The 24,631-nt window shown below is 51.0% G+C and overlaps 1 protein-coding gene across 1 annotated transcript in view; it reads right to left on the minus strand.

The window, feature by feature from the left end:
- Positions 1-1,498: 1,498 nt before the first annotated feature.
- TEX264 (testis expressed 264, ER-phagy receptor) overlaps positions 1,499-24,631 on the minus strand; it is a 40,405-nt gene continuing 17,272 nt past the window's right edge. The window contains exons 5-6 of the mRNA XM_056804999.1: positions 7,077-7,245; positions 1,499-2,197 (exon numbers count right to left, since the gene is read on the minus strand). Of these exons, the coding sequence (XP_056660977.1) occupies positions 1,905-2,197; positions 7,077-7,245 (462 nt within the window). The 3' untranslated portion in view covers positions 1,499-1,904. The remainder of the gene's footprint in view (positions 2,198-7,076; positions 7,246-24,631) is intronic.

Raw genomic sequence — 24,631 nt, forward strand, 5'->3', positions numbered from 1 at the left:
GTAGGAGGACGCCCGGGGCTCCCCGAGCTCCCTTGGTCAGACGACGGCACTGGTTTTTTATCTGCCAGGGACTGTGTGTGCCCCAAAGCCGCCCGGGCCTTTGGGACACCGTCCTGGTCCTTGGGATGACGCCCATCAAAGCGCTGGATGAGCCTCGGAAGGCGCCCATCCGCGGGAGCTCCCTGGGGGAGGGGCGGGCCACAATGCGCTGCCTGCACACGCGTGGGTGCGTGTGGGAGAATCGGGGCCTCTCGGCCTGCCCGGCCCTCCTCCTCCGGCAGGTGGCTTTCCCCATTCAGGGGTCGCTACAGCATCGTCATCCAGGCCGGGGTGCCGAGAGGAGGGAGGACAGCACCCACTCTCTCACCTTTGTCCCCCTCGACTCCCGGACCCAACGCTGGGGATGCGGGTGTCCCAGCCTCGGGATGGGGGAATGGGAGAAGGAAGTGGAGGAGGGGCTTCACTGTGGAAGTCACATTAGACACATTCTGCTGCGTCCAAAGGGTGGAAGTTTCGGTCTGCAAATTTCCATGCAGTGTAAGGAAAAAATCACTCGAGGGGCCTAGAGGTGGCCTGGACTGCCCGGTAAGGAGTCTCCCATCCCTAGAGGTCTCCAAACACAGGCTGGATCAAAGGCCAGAAACAGATTCCTGTTCAGGTTTGGGTTTGAGTGGAGGCATTCTGGGAATCCCTTCCCACTCGGAGATGATGTCATTGGGTAGAGGCATTCTGGGAGGGAGCGCCAGGTCCAATGTGCATCAGGTGTGGGGTAGCCTCCAAGAGGTGGCAGGGGTGGGTGGCCCCAGGAAGAGAGGGGTCAGAGGGCAGCCTTTCTCTTGCCACTCATCCTCCCCAGCTACCCGGGGCTGGACACCCAAGGCTCCCCAAGGGCAGCTTCATCCAGCCAGACTCCCTGGCATGCAGAGATGGAGAGGTCCTCCTTCTACAGATGAGGGAACTGAAGCCCCAGAGGCTGTATCACAAATCAGCTAGCGTCGAGGCAGGATTTGAACCCAGGTCTTCCTGACTCCATGCCCAACACTATTCATTATGCTCTGGCATCATTTCAAAGTAGAATAAAAACCCACTGCAGGGAACCAAGGATCTAGTTCCGCCCCTCTGACTGTCAGGCCATGCAGGCTAGACAGAAGGGTCTGGGCACTGCAGCGCCGCCTGGAGAGAGTCCCTCCTACCAGTCGCGGAGCCAAGCAGGAACTGGCCTGACAACAGACTGGGAAGGGCCCTCAGGCAGGCCGTGTGGCCCAATGGGGAGGGTCCAGTCAGAAGGCCTGGGTTCAAATGTGCCGCTATCTCTGTGACCGACCTGGGCCTGTTTCCTGCTCAATACAAGCGAGGGGGCTGACACAGTGGCTGCTGGGGCCCGGCCCATCTCCCCAGGGGCTGGCCTGGCAGTGACCCTCGTGGAGCCTGTGGAGCAGGAGCGGCAGTGACTGCTGGGGCCTTGGGCCAGTAAAGAAATGTGCAGCTTGAGGCTGAATGAAATGAAAATCATCTGCTTTATTCTGGATCCTAAAAGTCCCAATGTAAGTCTGAAAAAGAGACTGGTGAGGGAGGGGCCCATGGGAGGGAAGAGCCTGGGCTCCCTCCGCTGGCTGGGAAGAACAGGCCAGGGAGGGAGAAGAGAGCAAAGAGCTCGGGGTGGGGGGAAGTAAGACAAACCCCCAACCTGGTCAGGAGACGGCAGGGAGCCGCTCCACAGACCCTCGGGGTCAGCCAGGGCCGCACTGGGCCCTGGCCCTTAGAGCCGGGCCTGGAGGAGAAGGGCAAGAGGCAGGCCAGCAAGGCCAGGCTCGAGATGGGGAAGGATGAATCTGATCAGTTCCTCTTTGATTAAGCCCCAAGAGAGGGGGGCTGAGAGGTGGAGGCTTTGACCAGGAGGGTGGCTACTCCTCATCCTTCTCGGGGGTGCTGGGCTCCTTGGCCCACTTGGGCCCGGGAGGCTCGGCCTCATGGCTGAAGCGGTCACCGGAAGCTCCTTCCCCCTCCAAGTCGAGCTCTTCGAAGGAGGAACCACTAGCCCCTGACTCGCTGTAGCTGTGCTCACTCCGATTGTCTGGGTCATCCCAGCTGCGGCCAGCCGCACCGGGGGACATGGTGGACGTGGCGGCAGAGTTCTCACGGCTCCTTGGTCCTGCCTCCGGACTAACAGAGCTGGTGTCGCTCAGCGTGTCAGCTCCTGAAGGGGAGGGAGAGGAAGAGGCTGGTTAGTGGGGCCTGGCCCCCCAGATTACTCTGAGAAACTTAATGGCTGCCTGAAGGCAGGACTGAGCCCACCGGACGGGACACTTGTGCCCTGGGTACTCCTATGGGGTCCACGTTGGAGAAGGGCAAAAGCCATGCAAAAGAGATGCTACCTCTGCTCGCCCTTTAGACAATCAAGAGAGGGAGGGAGTGTGGCCTACCTTTCCGCCATTAGCTATGGTTCTCTGCATTCTCACAAAGCCCCGTCTACTCCCTTCAGCTCTTGGCTGCCGAACCTGGCTTTTTCTTAGCCTTAATGCTTTCTTTGGCCCTGGGGAGCGTGGGGTGGGAGAAGCAAGGCCTATTCGGAGCAGTCCCCACCTTCTCCCTCCCTCTATCTGTCCTTTGGCTCTGGCTCTAGGGAGGGAGCAAACCAGAGAAGTCCCCTGGCTAAAGACTGCACGGAAAAAAGACATAACTAGGCCCGGGCCAGAGAAAGTGGCAGCTGGCTGCTGAGGAATGGAGGCAGGCCCACTAGGCCTCTGTCTCTGGGAGAAAGCACAGGCCATGTCCCCTGAGAGCTGGGGGAGAAGGGGGAGCTCTCTGAGCCTCTGTAGCAGCCTCTGTTCCCCAGGACTATCCGGAGGGCTCCAATGGGAATCACAGAGGGGGCTACTGAGACCCAAGAAGAGCCGGGGTCCTTTAAGAGTTCCCCTTCCCCCCCATTGGGAAACCCCAGTTAACTGCCCTAAAGGCCACCTTCTGCCCTTCGGACTAGGCACCAAGGCATCAGGACCGCTGAGGAGGAGAGAGGGAGGGTGGGCCAAGGCGTCCTGGTGAATGGGGCTAGAGCAGCAGGGAGGTGGGGGAAGGAGCGCTCCCCCATCCACATGTCGTACTTCCAGGCTGAAACACTATAGCACTGCCTTGTCTCAAAATTGGCCATCTTTCCCTTTCGTGAGCAAGACTGCGGAATGAATGGGAAGAAGAGGAAGGGGAAGGCTCTTGCAGAGGCAGAGAGGCCAGGACTGGGGAGCTGGCTCTTGATCCCCATCCAGCCTGGTGCCTGGCCAGGTGTGGTAGCACCGGGAAGGTGAGAGGTTGGCAGCGTTCAGTGCATGCACTGCTTCCCTGGTTCCCCGTCTCCATGGTGATGGTGACAGAGCCCAGAGCCCAGGCGCTGCTGGGGGTGTAAATGCTCTGAATTTCAGGCTGGTCTCCCATTTCTGTCTGGTCCTGGTTGGGGCGCTGTGGTGGATCTGTCTGGAAATTGGGGCAGTATAGTGGGATGGGACCCCCCCTCCCCCAGAGCCCAGCAGAGGGCCAGAATCGGGGTCAGTCCCCCGGCGTGGGGCCTTGCTCCTTTTTGGAATCCACGGCGTACCCAACCCGGCCTCCTGGGGTGGCGGCGCCTCACCTGGTGAGCTGAACAGCAAAGAAGAGAGAAGGCCGGGCTCTAAGTGGCCCCACTACATCTTTGTGCCCCTAGGGGTGCCTGTGGATTAGCACCAATGCTGGCAGTGCCCCAATGAAAGGGCACAAGGGACGGAAAGGCAAGAAACTCGGGGCTCTGCCCGCCTCGGGAGCCCACCCGCTTGGTCACTTTCCTTGTGCGGACATGGCCTATCTCCTGCTGGTCCCCCCCTGCCCCCCATCCCATCCCAGGGGCCCAGAGATCAGAAGGCGAGCTTTCCTCAGCCCTGAGGCAGGACACCCGCTCAGCAGCAGCAACACATGTCTCTTTAAATAATAATTAGCGCCCCTGGGGGCCGGCAGAGCCCAAGCAGCCACAGAACTCTCCTCTCTCCTCTCAGGGCCGCAGACCAAAGGAGACTGAGCATTTGGAGAGGCGGAGGAGGGGGAGGGGGAGGACGAGTGGTTTTCTCCAGCCTTATTAAATTGTCACATCCTTCCCTCCCGCTTCTCCCCCACCGGCTCTCCTGGGATCTGGGTGTTGGGAAGCTGGCAGCCATCCAGCTGCCCATTTTTCACATCCACCCCCATCTTCTGCCCCATACCCTGACTTAGGAGGTCTGGGACAAGCAAGAGAATGTTGTCTGGGAGCTGGCACAGGCAACTCTGCCCCGAGCGGCCCAGGTTTGGCGGGACCGGAAAGGCATCCGCATGTCCTGCCTTCCTCCTGGGCTTATTCTCGTCCCACAACAGAAGCCTAAGCAAAGTGATCCTCAACTTGAGGTTCTCCTTCCTTCCGTCCTGTCTGCCAAGGCAGGGCACGCACAAAGGCAAAGGGGAGGGGCCTTCGAAACAGGAAACAAGGACCATCTCTTTCCTGAAGTGTGGCTCCTGCGGTAACAGAGGGGGAGCTGGGAAAACTCTGGATGGGCCTGATGCTCGGGATGAATGGGTTCATGGAATGGGGGGGCACAGAGCTCCCTCACACATCTTCCCACCCCAGGCCTCTGTGCTTCTCCTTCCTTGATGGGGCTGGGGTCCGAATTTCGGATGCCTCGGTACTCTAGGAATCCTCTTCCAAGCTGAGCCTGGCCAGCTCACCACCGGGAGGACTTGGAGTGGAGGTATCAGGAGGGGAGGTAGAGTCACGCTCTCTTGACCTGAGTTGTTAGGAGGGGGCTAGAGCCCCTGTGTGTCTGGGGAGAAACACAGCCAGGGCAAAGTCCCTGCCTTTCCCTGTCCTGGACCCACCTGAGCTGCACGCTGCTTCTGCTGTCTGGACGGCCAACCGTTTGGGTCTGGCCTCCTCATGCCAAGGGGGCTCTCTACCTCCACTATGTCGCTGGGAAGCGGTGGGTCCTGTTCCCTTCCCTCTCTGAGCCCACAGGGCACTGAGCAGACAGAACCACATTTCCTACTGTCTCTAGTTCACCACTGACCAAGCAGAAAAGGAGGATGTAAGCAGCCCAGCCCAGAGGGCCCGCAGAGAACCTTCTCCCTCCATCTCCTCTCCCTTGGGGGGGAGGGGGGGCTGGCAGGCCCCGATCCAAATCCCTAGAGTTCCAGCTGCTCCAGGAGGAGCACAATGGTCACTCTTCAACCCCTAACCCCATGCCCAGGCCCTCTCCCTGAAGCCAGCTTAATGTGCAATCAAATATTCATCTCCTCTCCTGGTACTAAATAATACATCAATGTAATAGCAGTCAAGAGCCTGCTAATCACCCCCTTTCACCTCCTGGGTCCCAGCCATGGGGAGAGACAGGCAGGGGCAGGCCAAGCTGCAGGCAAGCCAGGCGCCCACCAGACACTGCTGGGTGAATGGCACGCACCTGGCAGTTAGGAAACCTACAGCCCGCCCAGGGGTGGGCAGGATGGACCTTGTCGGCAAGGGGCGAGCCCATCTTCTCTCTATGCTAGGGGGTCTGAAGACAGGCGAGGGAGCAAGGGGGGGTGTAGTGCAGGCGTGGCCCTGCCCCTGAGGGAGCCTGGGGGCTGCAGCCAGCTGGAGGGGGGAGGGCAGAGGAGGGATCAGGGTGCCAAGCAGGCCCTCAAGAGCACTGGCAGGCTATGTTTGGGAGAGGAAGGGCTAGGGTGGGAATGGGGGTGGGGGAATCGGAAGCGCACGACTCAGCCTGGCCTCTCCTTACCCGCTCCCATCCCGAGGTCTACTCTGACCTTGTGCCATGTCCTGTGCCCACAGTGGGAGCACCGAGGAGTGTGAGGTTGGCTGGAGGGCCCTGCTGGCCAGGGCTGTGCCCCAGGGAGGTAATTAAGTGGCATATCAACCTAATTGTGTTAGACACAGTCCCCTGGGGAGCAAGTCACTGCCTCGCTGCACCCCCCCTTACATGTACTCTCCTAGACTTTCCCCAGTGACCTTGGCAGCTGAGGAACTAAGCTAAAGAAATGGGGCCAAGCGGATGGTGGCTGGGGAGCCAGAAGCTCTCTGCGCCCCAGGCAGGAGCCTAAGTCTCCTCCATGCCACACCTCCCTCTTCCTCTGAACCCCAGCGACCTTTCAGGGGTCACAACATGAGCCACTTAGGGTCAGCCCCCTTGGGTCCACTTGGGATTGTCAAAGCAAATGTCCTCCTTTGTCTGGGCCAAGAGGTCGATAGCCAGCCTGTGCTCAGGACTGTCTGGTCTGGCCCCTTGGGTCTAAGGGGCTGGGTGCCTAATAGCCCCTGCTCCACTCCACCCCACCCCTCACGCCTGGAACTAATCGATGAGTGCTGGTTTTCCTAAATTGCCTGTAGGACAATGGCAGTGGCTGTGTGGTAGAGGCAGGGGGGTGTGCTGGTATGTTTAACAACTGGCTCTCTGAAAATGCAAGGTACCCTTTTAAGTTTAATCTTTATCATTTCCCCCAACCTAGCCTTTATTTGTAGCAATGGCCCAATTTCAAGGTGTAAATGCTCAGGGTGAAAATTTAACAATGGGCCTGAGCTAGGCAGTACAAACTGGCTCTAGTACAGTCCTTGGTGGCAGATTCTGGATGGAATGAATTCCCAACCCTGGTCACCCCAGACATGACCTCTCTTTCTCGATTCCCCAGATCTACAGGCCAACTAGTTTTCCCTTGTTTGACCACTTAAGGTGCCAGCACCGTGTCTCCTTACCAACCTGTGCCCCAACACATCTCTGTGGGTACATCGCATCTCAAGGGTGGCCAGGCAGTCCCTGCCTTCTTAAGGCTTTGCTCACAGGCATGGCTCATTCATCTACACTTGTCAATGTATGGCTGACAGTGTTTTAGAATTCAGTAAATGTATTTGCTGTCTGTCTTGTCTTCCCAATTGGGGCAGAAGGTCTCCAAGGGCCAACACTACGTCTATACTCCTTCCTCCATATCCCCCAGAGTGCTCAGCACACAGCTGGGGACCCACGCAGTGCTGACTACAGCAAGGAAGGAGCAGCGCTGTCCCCCCAGCCCCCCTCCCCCACCGCCAACTTCCCAAGTACCTGTGACATCAGTTTGGGTGTCATCAGCCTCAGCAGCTGCTCGGCTTTTGCGTTCTGTCTCTTTCACCTCAGGCACATAGAAGTCACCCTGTCGAGCCAGGGGGCACACAAAGTGGATCTGGTCCTGCTGGTAGATCTCCAGTCTGGGATGGGCACAGAGCTTCCGCTCCTTGGACAAGGGGAGGAAGAAAAGGGAAGGGTAAGAAGCCAGGCACATCCCTATTACTCACAGTACTGGCCTGCAGGAGATGGGGACCATATGGCCTAGGTGGTGAGGAAGCATGGGAAGAGGTACCTAGGAGTGGGGTACATAAAGAGACATCTGTGGGCAGAGCTAACCTTTGAGGGTGGCTGATTTTGTGGACTGTGTTTACTGGTCCCAAGAAAGGGTCTGAGGATGAAGGAAGGGTAGGAGTTGGTGGGTAATACAAGTAATAAAGAAGGGAAATAAAGAACATCAGGGCAGTGAGGTAGCTCAGTGAATAAAGCCAAGTCTGAGATGGGAGGTCCTGGGTTAAAATATGGCCTTAGACACTTCCTAGCTGTGTAATCATGGACCAAGTCACTTAATCCCAATTGCCTAGCTCTTACAGAATTTCTGCCTTGGAAACGATACCCAGTTTAGATTCTAAGACAGAAGGTAAGGTCTAAAAATAAGAGAAAAGAAAAGATAGAACATTAGTGAAACATTTAAAAACTGACCAGAAAGAGTAGAGGGAAGGTTTGAAGGGGATATGGACAAGCAAGAAAATCATTACTATTGTGATTTACTTGATACTTAAAAACAAAAACAGAACCCAGTTTTCTCTATCATCTTCTTTAAAATTCCTTTCAGTTCTCCAATTCTATGAGTTCCAAAGGAACTGCTTTTACTGGGCGGGCTCAGAAGGCAGCCACTCTAAGCCTAATATTTCCTCCACCTGTTTATGATCCATCCCAGGAGGTCAGTTAGGCAAAGGGGTAAAGCAGGAGAGAGGCTCCGGAAATCTGGAACCCCTGTTCTAAGCTAGAGTCCCATTCCTGGTGCCCTTCTGACTTACAGTCAGCAGAACCCACCCTTGGCAGGTACTTTCAGCTCAAGAAGATTCTTTGATTCTCGGGCATTGCCTCTGCTCCACTTTGGACACTGTTCAGCACTGGTAGGAATAGTGCCCATGAGCTGTAGGCATTCAAGGTCTTGCCTGCCCCTCCTACAGAGAGACTTTGGAAAGGGGCTTGGTCATGAAAGAAGCCACCTTACAAAGTGTGACTCTGGGGAGAGGGGCATGAGTGAGATAAATGGGCCCACAATCGCTATTCAACCTCTTCCCAAGCCTACGCCAACTTCCGAAGACAGGAAATGAATGGGTCCCTCCTCTCCACACCTGGGATCAGAGCCATAGTTGCTGAGCCCTCTCAAAGGGTTGAGGTTGGTGAGACAGGGAGAACGGTTTAGAGATAAGGAGGTTGGCCTGGGAGAATATCACCTCTCTAATGCCTGTGGGTGAGTTTCTAGGCAGCTTGAACTTCAAGACTCCCCAAATCCCCAAATCACACTCTCCTCTGCCCATTCCACGAAAGCTGTCTGGACCAGGCTGCTCTCTGGCTGGAGGGGCGAGAGCAATCGGGAGGGTGTCCTGGGGATGAGAGCTCAGAGCCAAGCCTCTTCCTGCTCCAGGAAGACAATTACCCTCCAGATCGCAGAGAAGATTACTGTGCAGGCCTCAACGCTGTCAACCTTCACAACAGGGCTATTTATAGCAGTCGGCAGCACTCACTTCCAGCTCCCAAATGAGCCCTCCTTCCACTGAGATGCCACAAGAGAACTATCGCCCAGTGGAGAAAGGCCACTCCCAGGACTCTACTCCTCATCTTGGAGTCAGAAAGGAGTGAGAGAACACAGGTTTCTCTTTTTCTAGGGAGAAAGGAGGGAAGATATGACTGCTTCCTCTACCTGACTGAAGACTTTCAAATCAGAAAACCAATCAGGCATAACCAGGTTGGGCTAAGGGCCCTTTGCAAACTGAGGCTACAGCTCTTGACCCGAACACCCCAACATCAGGGATCAGGAGAAAGAGGAATCCATGCACAAGCTGATCAGAAAGCAGACCAGAGACAGACCCCTGGTACTGGAGTGGGGAGGAAACCCCATTTCAGGGCCACCAGCCTCCACTTTTTTCTTCTTGATGGGGATCTCCTGGCACTCTTACCCTTCCCTGGAAAGGGGAGTTTGGGACCTGCTGTGAAAACTCTGCTCTGAGGAGGAGAGAATAGAGAACAGGGCTGAATGATAGGTAGGTTCTTGCCTCATCAGCAGGCGGCCACAGTTGGGGAGGGTGGGACAAAGAAAACAGGCTTGACTGACCCCCTGGGGTCCAGTTAATGACTGACCTTCTCAGTGTCTCTGGCTCAGCCCTGGGCCTCCAGCTGGTGCAAAGGGCAGCAGCGGGCATGACTGCCCCACAGCTGGAGCCTGAGATAGAGCTGGCATGATGGTGCTAATCCTTCAAAAGGCCATGTAAGGCCCACTGATCATCTGGCTGCTCAGGACAGTCTTAGAGGCTGAAGCTCCAGCTCACCAGGTTTCCTAGAGACCTGCCCCTCCTCCCAGACCATCCCACTTTTCAGAAAGGTCTGAGGACAAGAAGGAAACCTAACCTTTTGGTCCTCTGTGGCCCCTCTCTCTAAGGTCCTGGATGGCCATGATGGGCAATCCTCTACCACCTGCCCTCCCTCAACCCCTTGCCATGAAGGGGGGCAGCTCCATGGCTGTTCAGTACATCTGCCTCCCTGGGAGAGTCTAGGCTCTGAAGTTGTTGGCTATGGACAGCCCCGTTGCCATGGAAACCATATCTTCTATCCTTCCCATGGCTTCCATCTCAAAATCATCAGGGAGAACAGAGGAACAGAGAAGAGAGAAAAAACCAAGGGTCTGGCAGGCCCAGCCCCCCCCCCCCCCCCTTTTCTTTGGATTCTCTTAGGCACTGCACATGGGAAACCTTTGCTCTCCCAGTCTCTGCCTCTCCCCATCAGATGTCCCTGCCTCCAGCCTATCCCACTACCCAAAATGGGCCCTGGAGAAGTCTTCCTTTTCTGCCAAGAGCCACCCTGACACCCTGGTTTTGCTCCTTACTCTGCCCAGGGAGTTGCTTTGTCAGAGTGTGGCACCAAACTAATTAAATTTCATTTACAGCTCAAACTGAAGTCATTAAAACACAAGCCAAGTCCTGTCAAAATTTACACTTGAGGGAAAGGGGAAGAAGACAGGATGTCAAAGACACTTGTTCGTTCTGGATACCAGCGCCTGGGGGACAAGAGAAAGGTGAAGACAAAAGAGGATACAATGCACCCTTATCTACTGTCCGTTGCCCCTAAATACCTAACTACCCTCTTTTCCACAGATCCAGGCTGACAGAGATAGCACTGACTCCAAAGGGCACCAGGGGCTGTGGTATCTGCAGCCAGGGGGGTATCCCAGAATCCTGTTTCTGTCACTTCTACTCCCTCTGTGATACTGAGTAGGTCACTTAACCTCTTCATAATGAGAGATGCTTTCCTCTAGTCCTGGACATCATCTAAGGGTCATCCACAGAGATGCCTTGTGAGCCAAAGGCAATAAAAGTAAGGGAGAGGTTGGCTGCTTCTGCTGCTGTGGTCAGGAGAAAGAAGTGGGGTGATGGGCTTAAGGGGGAAGGCAACTGACTGCTTTTCCCATGATGCATTGTTGTTAGGCCTTGGTTGGGGAGGTTCAGGATGCAGCCATACCATATGTTTATTAGGACTTGCTGGAGGAATGCCAGAGAAGAGATTACGTTCTGGGTTGTCAATCAATTGATTAAGCGATAAGTCAATAAACATTAATTGAGCATTTACTATGTACTCTAGGCAGTTGCCTCAGTACTTGGGGATATGAAGAAAGACAGAAACAGTCCTTGCCCTCAAGGAGCTCACATTCTAATGGAGGAGACGACTTGGGCATACTGAGGTCCATCCAAGAGTGCACATCTCTAAGGGGAAGGCATTAGCAGTCTGAGCCAGGCATTCTAAGTGGTAGAGGCCAGGAGGGAGGGCATTCCGGAGATGGGAGAAGAACTGAGGGCAAAGACACTCATGGAATGTCACGAAAGGAACAGTAAGTCAGCTGAACCACCGTTGAGTGGATGACATGTCCTAAAGGCCTGAGAAGACAAGGAGGGCTCAGGTTGGAAAGCTTTTGATACCAAATAGAGGTCTGTAGATTTGATCCCAGAGGTTCTAGGGAGCCACTAGAATGTAGTGCATGGGGGTGGACAGGGAGCAGAGAGAGTCAGACCTGGGCTTTCCAAAAATGACCCTGACAGCAAGGACAGGATGGACTGGAGAAGGGAGAGGCTCGAAGCAGGAATTAAGAGGTTCTTTTGGGGGCAGCGAGGTGGCCAGAGGATAAGGGACCTGGGGATGGTAGGTCCTGGGCATCATCTGCACAGAGACAGATGATCATTAAAACCAGGGGATGGGAGGAAGGTTAAGAGAGAAGTGAAGAGCCCTCACCTCCCACTTGAGTTAATGGGAGACGAGAGCCAAGTCGGAAGAAAGAAGCTAGCTCAGCCACAAGGGTATCAGGCATATGACTCTAAGTACTGGGCAGGAAAGACAGGGAGAGCGAGGTACAGAGCTGGCTGTAGTGGTCAGAGTCCATTAGAGGTGGTGGTAAGGTGGGGCCTAGCTTTGCTAATTGTGTACAGAGCTGTCCAGAATGGTGGTGGTATTCAGGGACCTCAAAGCAGGGCAGGTCACTGGGCCCTGGGGGAGAGTCAACAGATCAAGCTTCTCTTGGAGACAAACAATTCTGTCGCAATGTCCTTGCTTCCTTCCAGATTGCTGGCTAGGCCCTGGAACAGATCCTGCTATAGACAGAGGGTACTATGAAATGGGCACAAAGCAGCCAAAGGGATGATTGATCACTAAAGGGGACCTTCAGAGCCCCAAAGGGAGGGTAGCAGTGAGAGAGGTCAGGGCCAGATCCACATGCCAGGAAAGCATTATGGGGCCCTGAGATAGAAGGGTGTCTTAGGTCTTTTTCAAGGTGTGCCAGATGAAGAGTGCAACCACAGACAGCTGGTTCAGTGGCAAGAGGAAGAACACTCTCCCCCTCCCCTTGCCCATCCCCCCAAACTAGAGAACGTCCTTAAGCTAGCCATCTCCCCATCTCAGCTTGGAGGAAGAGGCCTGAGCAAGGAACTACTTGGGAAAAAAGATATGGACCCTCTGCCCATGCCCACCCAGGCCTGTCTGTCTCCCCTCTCTTCCAGGACTACCATGGTGGGAGTCCCTGGGCAGCACAATCATCCAGCTGGTAAACAGCTGTTGCATCCTACCCAAGGGTGGTGGCATTTCAGTGGTGGGTGAAGTGATGCATATTTATTTTTAATTATATAGACAGACCCTGCTATATACACACCCCCATATCTACCCAGCATACTAAGAAACGTACAAACACATCCATGCATCTACATGGGGGTGCCTGCCTGGGCATCCCTAGACAGACCCTCTATGTGGCATGTGCAAAGGGCTTTGAGATACCTCAGCAGGGAGGCTGCCCAACAAATGCAGCCTGTCATCATTATCTTACCCTGGGACCTTCTGTTTCCTCCTCTCAGCCCTGTTCCCACTGGCCACAGGGTCCCTGCTTGGCAGGGGGGGAAAGCTGGCCAAGTTAAAATTAAACAGCTTGGAAAGCCAAGCAGGAAATGGGGAATGGTGTATTAAAATTAAACGTCTCAAAATACACCCCCTCTGGAGGGCGGCCTCCAGACCAGGTGCTCTGTCCACCATCAGGAGGACCAGAAGGGAGAAAGAAATACGGGGGAGAGTGTGCAGGGAATGAAGGGAATGTGGTCAGAGAGACAAGGCTGAGGAAGGCACAGAAGTGGGTGAGAAGGGAGGAGATGCTCCAAGAATGAAACAAGCAGCTGAGGAAACTACTGTAGAGATGCAAAGAGAGAAGGAAAGAGAGGAGGCAGGGAAGGCCAGGAAGAAGCCATTGCTGAGCCTAGGGGCCCCACCACCGCCTCCCAGTTTTTCATTTTCACCTCAGAAAAGGCAGCCTGCCATGCAATTTACACCTTGGCTCAGCCTCCTGGAGCTGCCCTGGGCCCAACTCCCCATGAGAGACCAAGGAGGGAGGTTGGTGGCAGCTGGCAAGTGAGAGAAAAGGAGAGGTGGGAAAAGGGGGACACTTCCACTCAGGGCACAGACTGTCAAGCTCCCCAATGCTGAGAAGTGATGGGCTTAAGGGAAGGGCAGGGAAAAAAATGACACCATGAACTTGCCTCTACCAGCCTTCAGGCAGCCTCTCAAACCCTAGTGGATGCCCAGAGAACCATCCCTTCTCTTTCTCTCCACATTCTACAGCTTGGACATCATCAAAACCTTTCCCCTATCCCCAGGGAGCTGCCCAGCAGAGCCAAAGGGGGCTTTGGGGACCTGGCATGAGCTAAAAGAAGGGAGGGCTGCTGGGAAAGGAAAGAAAGGATTGTGATTGTGATGGAATTCAGCAGATGGTCTCAAGCTTCAGGGATGTATTGGTCACCTTGCTGATGGTATCCTGGGTCACAAGGAACCTCCTTGCTTTGGGAAAATATCCTTTTTTCCCCTTTTTCATTTAGGAAGGCAGGCCTCTCTGGAAAATTCTTTGGACAGCACCATAGTTCCAAATGGTAGAGGCAGGCCTAATCACTTGGGAGGGAAGACCGGGAAGTCTAAAATGGCAACTAACATGGGCTGTGTCCTTTGAAGGAGAAAAGCCAAGGACCTTGGGTCAGCTCAACCCTCCCATCCTGTGCCTAGGCTGATGGAAAAGTGGCTGATTGATTATCCAGCAGAGGGGAAAGCTGTTCTATGCAGATGGAGCCATGAAGCAAAGCAACTAGAAACCAGGAGAGGTATAAATGCCAGCAGGAAAGGACAGTTGGGCAATCAGGGGAGAGGAGGAGGGAGCAGAGTAGGCACTGAGTTTCCTATGATAGCATCAGTCCTCTCAGCAGGTAGGCTGACACTGTCCAGGGGACTCAGTCTCTCTCTCTGGGGTCTTCTGTGTAAATGGAGGCATTGTGGAGTAGGTGGGCCCCTCTCCCATCCTTGACTGGGTAGACTCTTTAGGGAGGTAAACCAAGGCAAACTGAGCCCATGAAGTAGCAGGGCCTCCTCTAAGGGATATGGTTGACCTCTCCTGGGGCTATAACCCCAGAGTTATCATGACTTTTCTTTTTTTCATAATTTGCCCAGTTCTGATATCAACTCTTTCTCTGGATCATCTGGGTCCAAGCTACAGGGCTGTAACATGAGGCATGGGGAACAGGTTCCTTAAGTTTTACCTGGGGAATGTGAAGATAGCTAAAGGCTAGGGTTGGCAGCCCCTAGAATAAGCAGGATAAGAACCAAGTTCAGTCATGGGCAATAAGAATTCATGGGCCTGTTCTAGGGAACGGGGAGGGAGGGAGGGAGGGAGAGGGAGAGAGAGAGAGAGACTGCCTGATATGTCGGTTTGGGAGAGGGTCTCTAATGGAGCACAGGGATCTGTGCTTGGCTCTGTTCCATCTAATATTTTTATCATCGACTTGGACAAAAGCATAGAGGGCATGCTCACCAACGGTGCAGAGGGATAGCTAGTATGGAGTGATGGATAGGATCCAAAAAAGATCTGCAAAGGGCAGAGTCGGAGCCAAGGATTCTTAACCTTTTTTTGTGTAATAGACCCTTTTGGTATTCTGGTAAAGGCCATAAATACCTTGGAATGCCATTTTTAAATAACTAGAGTAAATACTAAATTTCAGTCAGAAGTTAGTGAGGATGTCATTTTTTTTCCTATCCAAGTTCATGGATGCCCTGAAGTCTATCTATCCATGGAAGTGGAATGTTCTGTGGACGCTGGGTTAAGAACCTGGATCTAGTTTTCAAAAAAAACAAACAACTTTCTAGCTGTGTGACCCTGGCCAAGTCCCAACTGCCTAGCTAGCCTTTACCCCTCTTCTGCCTTGGAACTGATACAATTCTAAGAAGGTAAGGGTTAAAAAAAAGGAGAAAGAAAAGGACATGGTTTAATAAGATGAAATGCAATAGAGATCAATGTAGTCTTATCTTGGATTCAGAAATCAGCTTGACAAGTATGACATATAACAGTCTGTCTGAATAAAGAACAGCAACCCACGAGCATAATATGTTACAAGTGTGATGTGGCAGTCAAAAATGCTAAGGTGAGCTTGGACTACATTTGTTGTTGCTCAGACATTTCAGTTATATATAACTCTTCATGACTCCATTTGGGGTTTTCTTCACCAAGATACTGGAATGGATTACCATTTCCATCTCCAGCTCATTTTACAGATGAAAAAACCAAAGTCAGGCTGGATTTGAACTCATGAAGATGAGTCTTCCTGACCTTCTGGCCCAGCATTCTATCCACTGGTACATTAAGAGAGTTCCAAGACTGAGAAGGTGATATCCCTCTGTATTTCTCCCTGGCCAGACCTCCCCTGGGGCCAGTACTATCTTCAATTCTGGAAGCTACCCTTTAAGAAGGGTGCTGACTAAGCTTAAGAGTATCCAGGGGGGCCACCCGAATGGTAAAAGGTCCTTGATCTGATGTCCCAGGACTTTGTGCTGGTGAGCTAGAAGGGAAACCTTAGGAAAGGAGATGAACGCTGCCTTCACAACTGCAAGATCTCTTCTGTTTGGTGCCAGAGGGCAGACCTAATATCAAAGGGGTGAAAAGGCAGATTTAGACTTGACTCACTGGCCCCAGAGGTCCCTCCTAACCCTAAAAATTCTGTGGTTTTGTGATTCTTGAACTGGTTGGAAGGAGTTGAGAGAATAAGTAGAAGGGAGCTCACCTGAGAGGCAGTGTGGTACGTGGGTAAAGAACCCTGCACTGGGCAACGGGCTACCTGGGTTCTAGTGCTGGCTCTACAGATACTATGTGCAAAAACAAAACAAAAAAAAACTCTCTTGGCTTCAGTTTTCACATATGTGAAAGGTTTGCATTAGATGATCACTAAATTTCCTTCAATGCTGGTCAAGTAAAGAAAAAAGTAGGTGAGGTGACAGGGCATGTTAGAGACACTAAGGAGGCTCCGGTGTCAGTTTGAGTAGGCAGTTCCGGATTGTTCAACCAATAAATCAATCAATATGCATTTATTAAGTGCCTACTCTGTGCCAGGCATTACATTAAGCCCTGGGGATATGAAAAGAGGTATAAGATCTGCCTTCAAGGATCTCAGAATCTGATGGGGGAGACAACAAGCAAATAAATATATACAAACAAGTGAGGTACAGGATAAGCAGGAAATAATGTACAGGGAGGGACAGCTAGGTAGCAGCAGTGGATAGAGCACTGGCCTAGAGTTGGGAAGATCTGAGACCAAATGTTACTTCAGACACTTTGCTGTGTGATCTTGGACAAGTCACTTGACCTGTTTGTCTTAATTTCCTCATCTATAAAATGAGTTGGGGAAATGGCAAACCACTCCAGTATCCTTGCTAAGAAAACCTCAAAAGAGTCATGAAGAGTTGGACATGATTGAAAAATGTCTGAAAATCAGCAGAGAGAAGGCACTAGAATTAAGAGTTGGGAAAAGCCTCCTGAGAAGGTATGATTTTAGTTGGAATTTAAAGCCATCCAGGGAAGTCAGGAGGCAAAGGTGAGGAGGGTAAGTGTTCCAGGTATGGGGGAGAGCCAGAAGGCCAGCATCTTGGATCAAAGAGAACGTGGAGGGAGTAAGAAGACTGGAGAGGCAGGAGGGGGTTGGGTTATGGAAGGTTCTGAAAGCCCAACGACATTTTGTATTTGCTCCTGGAGGCTGGAGAGCCACCAGAGTTTGCTGAGTTGGGGAGTGACATGGCTGAAGCTGTACTGGAGGAAAACCACTTCTGGGCAGGCAGCCCCACCAGCAGCTCCTGCCATAGTCCAGCAGGGTCTCAGTGTCACAGGGCAGAAGGTGAAATCAACAGGCCGGGGCCACAGCTTGGGTGTGGGGGCTGAGAGGCAGGGAGGACTCGGCACTCCTGGCTTGTGAGCCCAGGGGCTGGAAGGAAGCTATGGCTTTCCACAGGACAGGGAAGGGGGGAAGGGGGAGGCAATGATAATGAGTCTCATATTTAATTTCAGATGTCTATGGACATCCATCTGGAGATGTGTGAAAGGCAGTTGGAGATGCAAACCGGATGGAGGTCGGCAAAGAGGTCGGGGCAGGAAAGGCAGATTTGAGAATCAACAGCCCAGAAATGATCATTAAATCTGAGGGATCAGATGAGACCACCAGGGTAGTGTAGGGGAGAAGAGAGGTGGGGAGGGGGCATGACCTGGAGGAGGAGTCAGTAAAGGAGGCAGAAAGGGCAGGAGAAAAGAGAATATCAAGGAAGGGAGGGTGACCGGGAGGGTCAAAGGCTGCAGGAAGGTCAAAGAGGATGAGGACTGAGAAAAAGCCACTGGATTTGGCATAAGATCACCGGTGACTTTGGAAAAATCTCTTCTAGTAGAATGAGAAAGTCTGAAGCTGGATTGTAAAAGATTAAGAAGAGAGTGGGAGGACAGAAAGAGGAGGTGCCTACTGTTCATGGAGTTTAGCTATGAAAGGATGAAGATATATAGGACAATGAGTGGCAAAGTGAAAGGATCACATTTTGAGGGGGGGAATGGGACAAGAGCATGTTTGTAGACAGTAGGAAAGGGGATGGTAGATGGGGAGAGATTGAAAAGAAGTGGGGGCAATCTGCTGGAGATGGAATGGGATCACTTTGGGTGGTAAGAGGGCATCTCCTGGGTAAGAAGTAAGGCCACTATGTCATGTGAGACAGGAGTCAAAAAGGAGAGAGTGGTAGAAGTGGTTGAAAGCATCTGAGCAACAGAAGACGGGAAAGAGGGGGCTCACAGTGAATGGTCTATAAAATAGGAGGCAAAGTTTTAGCAGAGGGCAGGGAGAGGGGGAGTCATGAGAGGTTTGGGGAGAGAGGAAAAAGTTTGAAAAAGCCACTGTGGAGTGTGATAGTGAATTGATAAGGCAATAAGGGCTAGTTGACTATTGTTTCTAGGACCTAATTTTTCTAATAATTCCCAAGAACTCTGGCTTTTTGTTTCCCAGTCCACTGAAAAGCAAGATCCAAGCAAGTTTAGCCTGCAAAGGAGACCATCACAAAGTCTGTGTTAGAACCCTAAAGTGTTGCAGATTAATTTAAGAGGAAGGGATGGTTTACTGACTGCCCTAGAGGGCTTTCTCTGTGGGAAGAGTTAGAGCAGCCTCCAGCCAGTCGGGAGGTCAATGACTCAGAGGTGAAGGTAGAGGGAAGAAGGAGCCTGGCCAGAGAGCAGTAGCAAAAGGGAGAAGTTTAGAGAAAGCATCTTTTGCCATCATCATCAGTCCAGGGAACTCTCCAACTGGAAGAAGTTCTTAAGTGTATGGGTATGAGCAATCTGGCTGGAGAAGGAAAAGGGGGGGGGGTATTCTATAAGGGGATCCATCCTCTTGGGTGAAGTGCTGGTAAAATAAGCAAAACCAGAGGGACTTTGCAGTAAAGGTCAATCCAGAAGCCAATGAAGACTAGAATTTTCCTTTTTCTTGATGAGTCTCTGAGGATAGAAGGTTTCAGCTTAACTCTAACCCTAATTCTTTACCAGCTCTTGTCCCATATTGCGTAGACTATCCTATCCACTTCCTAACTGGTTGTTTAGTCCAGTTAGACCTTTAGTTTTCCTCTAATACACAGTGAAACAACTGCCTTCCTTAAATGTGACTCTCACTGTATCATCACCTCCCCCTAAAGTTTTCAATAGTTCCCTATTACCTATCAAATAAAGTCCACACTTCCAAGGTTGGCATTCAAAGTTCTCCTCCAGTCTTGCCTCCTACCATCTGTGATTCGTTCCTCAAACATGCTCCATTGCTTTCCTGCCTTTGCCTACATTATTTCCTTGGCCTAGAATTCCCACCCATCTTCAACTGGAGGCCTGACCCATTCCTTAAGATGATATTGTGATTCAAATGCTGCTCACTAACCAAAAATGTTTTTGGATTGCTAAAAGATCCTTCTCTGCATCTCTCTTTTGGCTCTTAGTATATTCTGCCTCTTGGTATAGTTATGTGGATCCATATCTTACTTCCCTACTAGAATATGGAATCCTTTAGTATAGGGATTTCTCTCCCAGCACCAGAATAAAACAATGGACACAGAAAGTGCATTGAACAAGTGGACCAAGGAAGGTCAGCTATTTGGCTTTCAAAAAATTAAACAAGATGGTGCCATGGGGTTATTAAGAAGGGCTAGAGGTTATTAGAGTATTGAGGGAAAAGAGTGAGGAACCTGGTTCTGTACCCAGGATAGAGGGCATCCCTCTTTGCCTACTTTCCTCTGTACCAGCCTGTTCCAATTTGGGTCTTGTGCCCATGCTTCCCACTGGGCTGATTATTAACCATATTCTTGGTGCCCATGCTCTTTTTCTGTGCCAGGACCAAGAGAGCAATCCAATTAGAATATTTGCCTTTCACCCAGAGGAGGAAGGGCATGCAGACAGAGATAACTAGAGTGATTGATGAATAAATACCTCCAGACTCCAAAGGAATCTTATCCTTTCATGTTTTCTCACTTCCTCATGATAGGTGCATTCAAAGGGGAGAGGAGGTTTGCTTATCCCAGATCAGAGTGGCCACCTTAATTTGTTTAACTTAGCATAAAACCCAGTATAAAAGACACCTATCACCAGTGGTCCATCCAGTGGTCAGACTGTTTGTCTGGTCATGGCCAACCTTTTGGATCCAGTTATACACTTGACTTTGCTTCCTGGACCCTACATGAGGACCCATCAGGCAGTAGTGGCATGTACATGCATACAGTAGCTTTCTTTTACAATTGTGTCCCCAGAGTGTGTCTATCATTCAATAAACTCTGAGGTTGTATCACCTGAGTGAGAAACTTTATCTCTGTTCCATATTATACCAAGCCTGACTAACAGGGGAAAACAGTGCCGATCAGCAGGTAGCACTGCCAGATTAGGGAGATATGAGAGACAAAAATGAGAGCATCCAGCTGGGAGGGTGGGGGTAGGGGGGTGGGAAGAGAGTTCTGGGAACAGAGCCTTAGAATAAAAGAGGAGCAACTGCTTTCTATGACCTTGGCAGGTACCACCTCCCCTAATGAATTATCACTGGGCCAGGGGATGGTGAGAGGAGCTGACACTGCTGGCCTTCATTTCTTGGGTTCCTTATACTACATCAAGTCTCATCAGCTCAACCCTAGCAAGGTCCCGGATGCCCGAACCATAGCAACCTGTACAATGACAGAAGCTTGTATGTCCTGGAGGTTCTGAGCAGATGTTAACTCTACATGACTCATACCCTGGGAATGGCTTCAATCAGTTGGAAGCCAACTATGGGTTGATTTGCTCACCTGAGCCTTGGGCTGGTAAGCACAGCTCTAACACTTTAATGTCCAGTGCCCAAGAGTACCTTCCTGGTAAGGGAGAAGCCCTGCCCTTAGTCCTGGCACAATGGGCAGGACTGGCACAACATGGACAGCAAATGACTATATAGAGAGAAGACTAGGAGTGCATGTTAAGGCCAGGGCAGTAGAAGCAGTCCCAGCCCCTTTGCTTGTGGGGCGTCTCCACTGCCTGTTTCCCCTTCATTTTACAAGCAAGCCTCTAAGCCTCATTATGTGCAAAGATCAGATAAAAAGCCAGAAATGACAAACAGTCCTTGCCCTAAAGGCACTTACATTCTACTGCAAGATTTAGCTTGTAAACAGGCAACTAAACACAGGATGATTTGAGAGAGTATTAGTGACTAGTGGGGATGGGAAAGGTTTTCCAGAAGTTGGGGCGCCTAAGCCAAGACTTGAAGAATTAAAGAGGTAGATGAGGCACAAGATGGGACAGCAGGTCTTGGGCCCAGGAAGCAGACCACTTGACTGGAAAGTAGCATGTGCAGGGTAGTAGAGAGTGAATGAGGAGAGAAATAGACAAGGTACTTGTGTTACTGGGCAGATAAGGTACACCCTCAAAGGCTTACAAGGAAGAAGCAAGCAGGGAGCAGTTAAAGAAGACTAGAGGACATCACCTCACACTGATCAGTGGCCAATATGATCAAAAAGGAAAATGATCAATGTTAGGGAGGATGTGGGAAAATTGGGACACTGATGCACTGTTGGTAGATCTGTGAACTGAACCATTCTGGAGATCAATGTGGAACCAGGCTCAAATAAAACTATTTGCACTATTTGACTCAGCAATACCACTACTGGATCTGTATCCCAAAGAGATCAGAGATAAAGAAAAAGGACCTACTTATATAAAAACATTTCTAGCAACTCTTTTTGTAAAGGCATAGAATTGGAAACTGGGCAGGGGGATGATGTCCATCAACTGGGGAATGGCTGAACAAGTTATGGTATACGATTGTAATAGAATACTATTGCTCCAAAAGAAATGATGAACAGGGTCAGAAAAACCTGGAAAGACTTATATGAACTGATGCAAAGTGAAGTGAGCAGAACCAAGTGAGCAGAACAGTATATGCAGTAACAGAAATATTTTAAGATGATCAATGGTGAAGGATTAAACTATTATTAGCAAAACAAGGTCCCAAGATAACCCCATGGAACTCATGATGAAAAATGCTCCCTATAGCCAAAGAAGGAACTGTTGGGAGTCTGATCACTTCATGAGTTTTTGTTTTTGTTTTTTTAGTCAGATCTTTAACATGTGTCTCCAGTCACAACATGGGGAATATGGAAATATGTATTGCATGAAAGCACTGGTATAACCTATATTAGACTATTCACCACCTCAGGAAGGAGGTGGGGAAGGAGGGAGGGAAGGAGAGACTCTGAATGGCAAAATGTCAGGAAAAAATTGTCAGAACTTGTTTCTGTAATAGAAAAAAAAATTCAATTAGAAAAAAAAGGCTGTAGGTCTAGTATCTAGCCTGAAGTCACCTGAGGGGCCCCAGCTTTATGGGCAAGACTAATGAATAAGGCCTGGGGGTGGGAGGGGGCCCAGCAGTTTGTAATCCACAAACTGGGAACTGGCTTGATCATCCCAGCTGCTGGGCTCTTCATAGAGCTAAACAAACACAGTCCTTTGGGGATCCTTCCAAGGACAGTCAGGGTTCTCTGCCAGGCAGCCAGGCTGCTCCCAGTCAGGGCTGGAATCCCTGGGGGAATTTCAGGGCCCAAGATTCTTCCAAGGGGCAGTTGTTGTCCCCTTCCCTTAGATCCTCAGATGTGCTGCTAGAACTATCCACCCCCCCCGCAACTCCTCCCCAGGTTTCATTCCGTTCCTCTCCTCTCCTCCAGTTTTCTCCCCTTAATAGGATTCCCCCAGATTGTTACTCCCTTTTGAAATGGAAAACTGGCAGGCTGCTGTCAAGCCACTGCAGGTTCGTCAGTATCCTGAGCTTTAGATCAAGAAGGCATCACTGGAGCCAGGCACAGAGAGAAGAGCACATACAAAGTGGTGCACACACACACAGGCAGACCTCCGGGGCTGCAAGATTCAAAGATGCTCCAAGCCTCATTAGTGCTCTCCTTTCTCTTTTCTCCCCCACAGTGGGGGTTGGGGAGGCACAAAAAAAGAGGGAGTAGGGAAGGGAACTTGGCCTAGCTCCATGGATGTTCAAAGCCCTGCCTTCAGCATCTCTCTTTTCACTAAGGGCAGAGACAAAACATTCAAGGACGTAGGACAGGCTGACCTTGACTTCAGGCCTCCTACACCATCTCTGCCCATGGGGTTCCTGGACCCCAGGCTCCAAGGTTCAAGAAGTGCCTTCTGAGCTGGGAAGACAACAGAAACTGTCCCAAGGAAGCAGAATAGTGGAAGGGTGCCAGCAATCTTTCCCCTAGACAATTGGCCAGCTTTGTGGTGAGAAGATCAGATCAACCATAACTGGGTTGATGGGACAGTTCACACCCTCCCAACTTCCTGTTGGTGGCTGACCGTACCACTCAAGGATCATGGCTATCTTGATCTCATGTCCTTTTCTAGAGGGAAAAGAGGGATGTTAGGATCTTCTCACCCCAGGGGGCCTGGGGATCCCTTAGAGAGAGCTCTCAAAGTGAAATTAGCACTTAATTTTAAAAGTCCTCAGAGATGGGGAAATTTGGGCAAAAGTATCTAAAAACCAGAATTAGAGTCCAGGGAAAGACTTGGACACATCTCCATTTCTAAGGCACTTCCAGATAAGGCCTGGACTTCCAAATCAGCTTTCTTCTCCCAGACTCCATGGGGGTTCTGCTCCCTAAACTGGTCCTTCAGATCTGTAGCATACATGGAATAGCCCTAGAATAGGAGTTAAGTCTAGGTGCCAGAACTGCCCTCAAACCTTCTGTACTTTCCATATACAAATTCTAACCCCAGTGCAGAGGTGCTCAGCTAGGTGAGGCCTGGGGAAGCCCCCTTATGCCAGTCCCATCATGCTTTCCTAGAAAGGGCTTCTCCTAGAGAAGGGTCTAAGGAGCACTGAGCATCACCAAGGGGAGAAGACACAGACACATACCTTTTGTCCAGTTCCCTGTGATGTCAAAGGACTTTTGGGCTCCCAGGTACTGGCAAAAAGGAAAGGGCTCTTCAATGGAAGTTGCTTGTAACAGATGTAGGGAGGCAGTCTCCTTAGCCATCCTATCATCCATGCTCCCTCTTCTGGCTCTTATTGAACCATGATACTGACAGTTTGGCTGCTCCAGGCTTTTCAGTCAAGAGGCAAGCACCCTACCACAGTCAAGCTGGCTACACTGAATAGCCAGCTTCTTCTGCATCCTAAATTCTGGAAGATGTTTCCAATTGTTTTCTGATAAACATTTGATGGCAAACTGAAATTTTGCCTCATGCCCATTAGATCAGTCAAGATAACAAGAGGAAAAAGCCTCTTGGGAAAACAGGAACATTGATGCACTGCTAGTGGAGCTATGAACTGGCCTAGTCATTCTGGAAAGCACTTGGGAACAATGTCCCCAAACTGTGATCAAAGTGCACATCCTTTGACTATCCCACTACCAGTCCTAGACTCTAGAGAGATCAAAGAAAGAGGAAACGGACCTAGAGGGACAAAAAAATATTTATGGGAGCTCTTTTTGTAACAGTTCCAAACTGAAAACTAAGGTGGTGCCTGGTTGTAATGGAATATTACTGTGGGACTTTTCCCACCATGGCCCAGGGAGCTCATTATGGGGGTCACCTCATCAACATCCTCAGTCCCTCAGATTGGAGGGAGGGGCCATGAACTTCAAACCTCTCAGCTCATACACATACTCATTTCTCACCCAGCTGCACCAAGTCCTGGTGTCGACTACCTTCGCACTGCCCTCCTCTTCCCTCCCCTCACCCATTTGTATTGCCAGCCCTTGGCACTTAACCAATATTTCCTGAGGCTTGGCTACTGGAACATTATTATACCATGAGAAATGACAAAAAGGGCCATTTCGGACTTCTTGGTAAACTGATGGAGAGTAAAGTGAGCTAAGATAGAAAAACAATTTACACAATGACAATAATACAGAGAAAAACTATTTTGAAATTCTAAAACTAATCAATGATAATGAAATACACCAACCTC

The sequence above is a fragment of the Monodelphis domestica genome, chromosome 7, assembly GCF_027887165.1.
Source record: "Monodelphis domestica isolate mMonDom1 chromosome 7, mMonDom1.pri, whole genome shotgun sequence".
Classification (NCBI taxonomy): Eukaryota; Metazoa; Chordata; class Mammalia; order Didelphimorphia; family Didelphidae; genus Monodelphis; species Monodelphis domestica.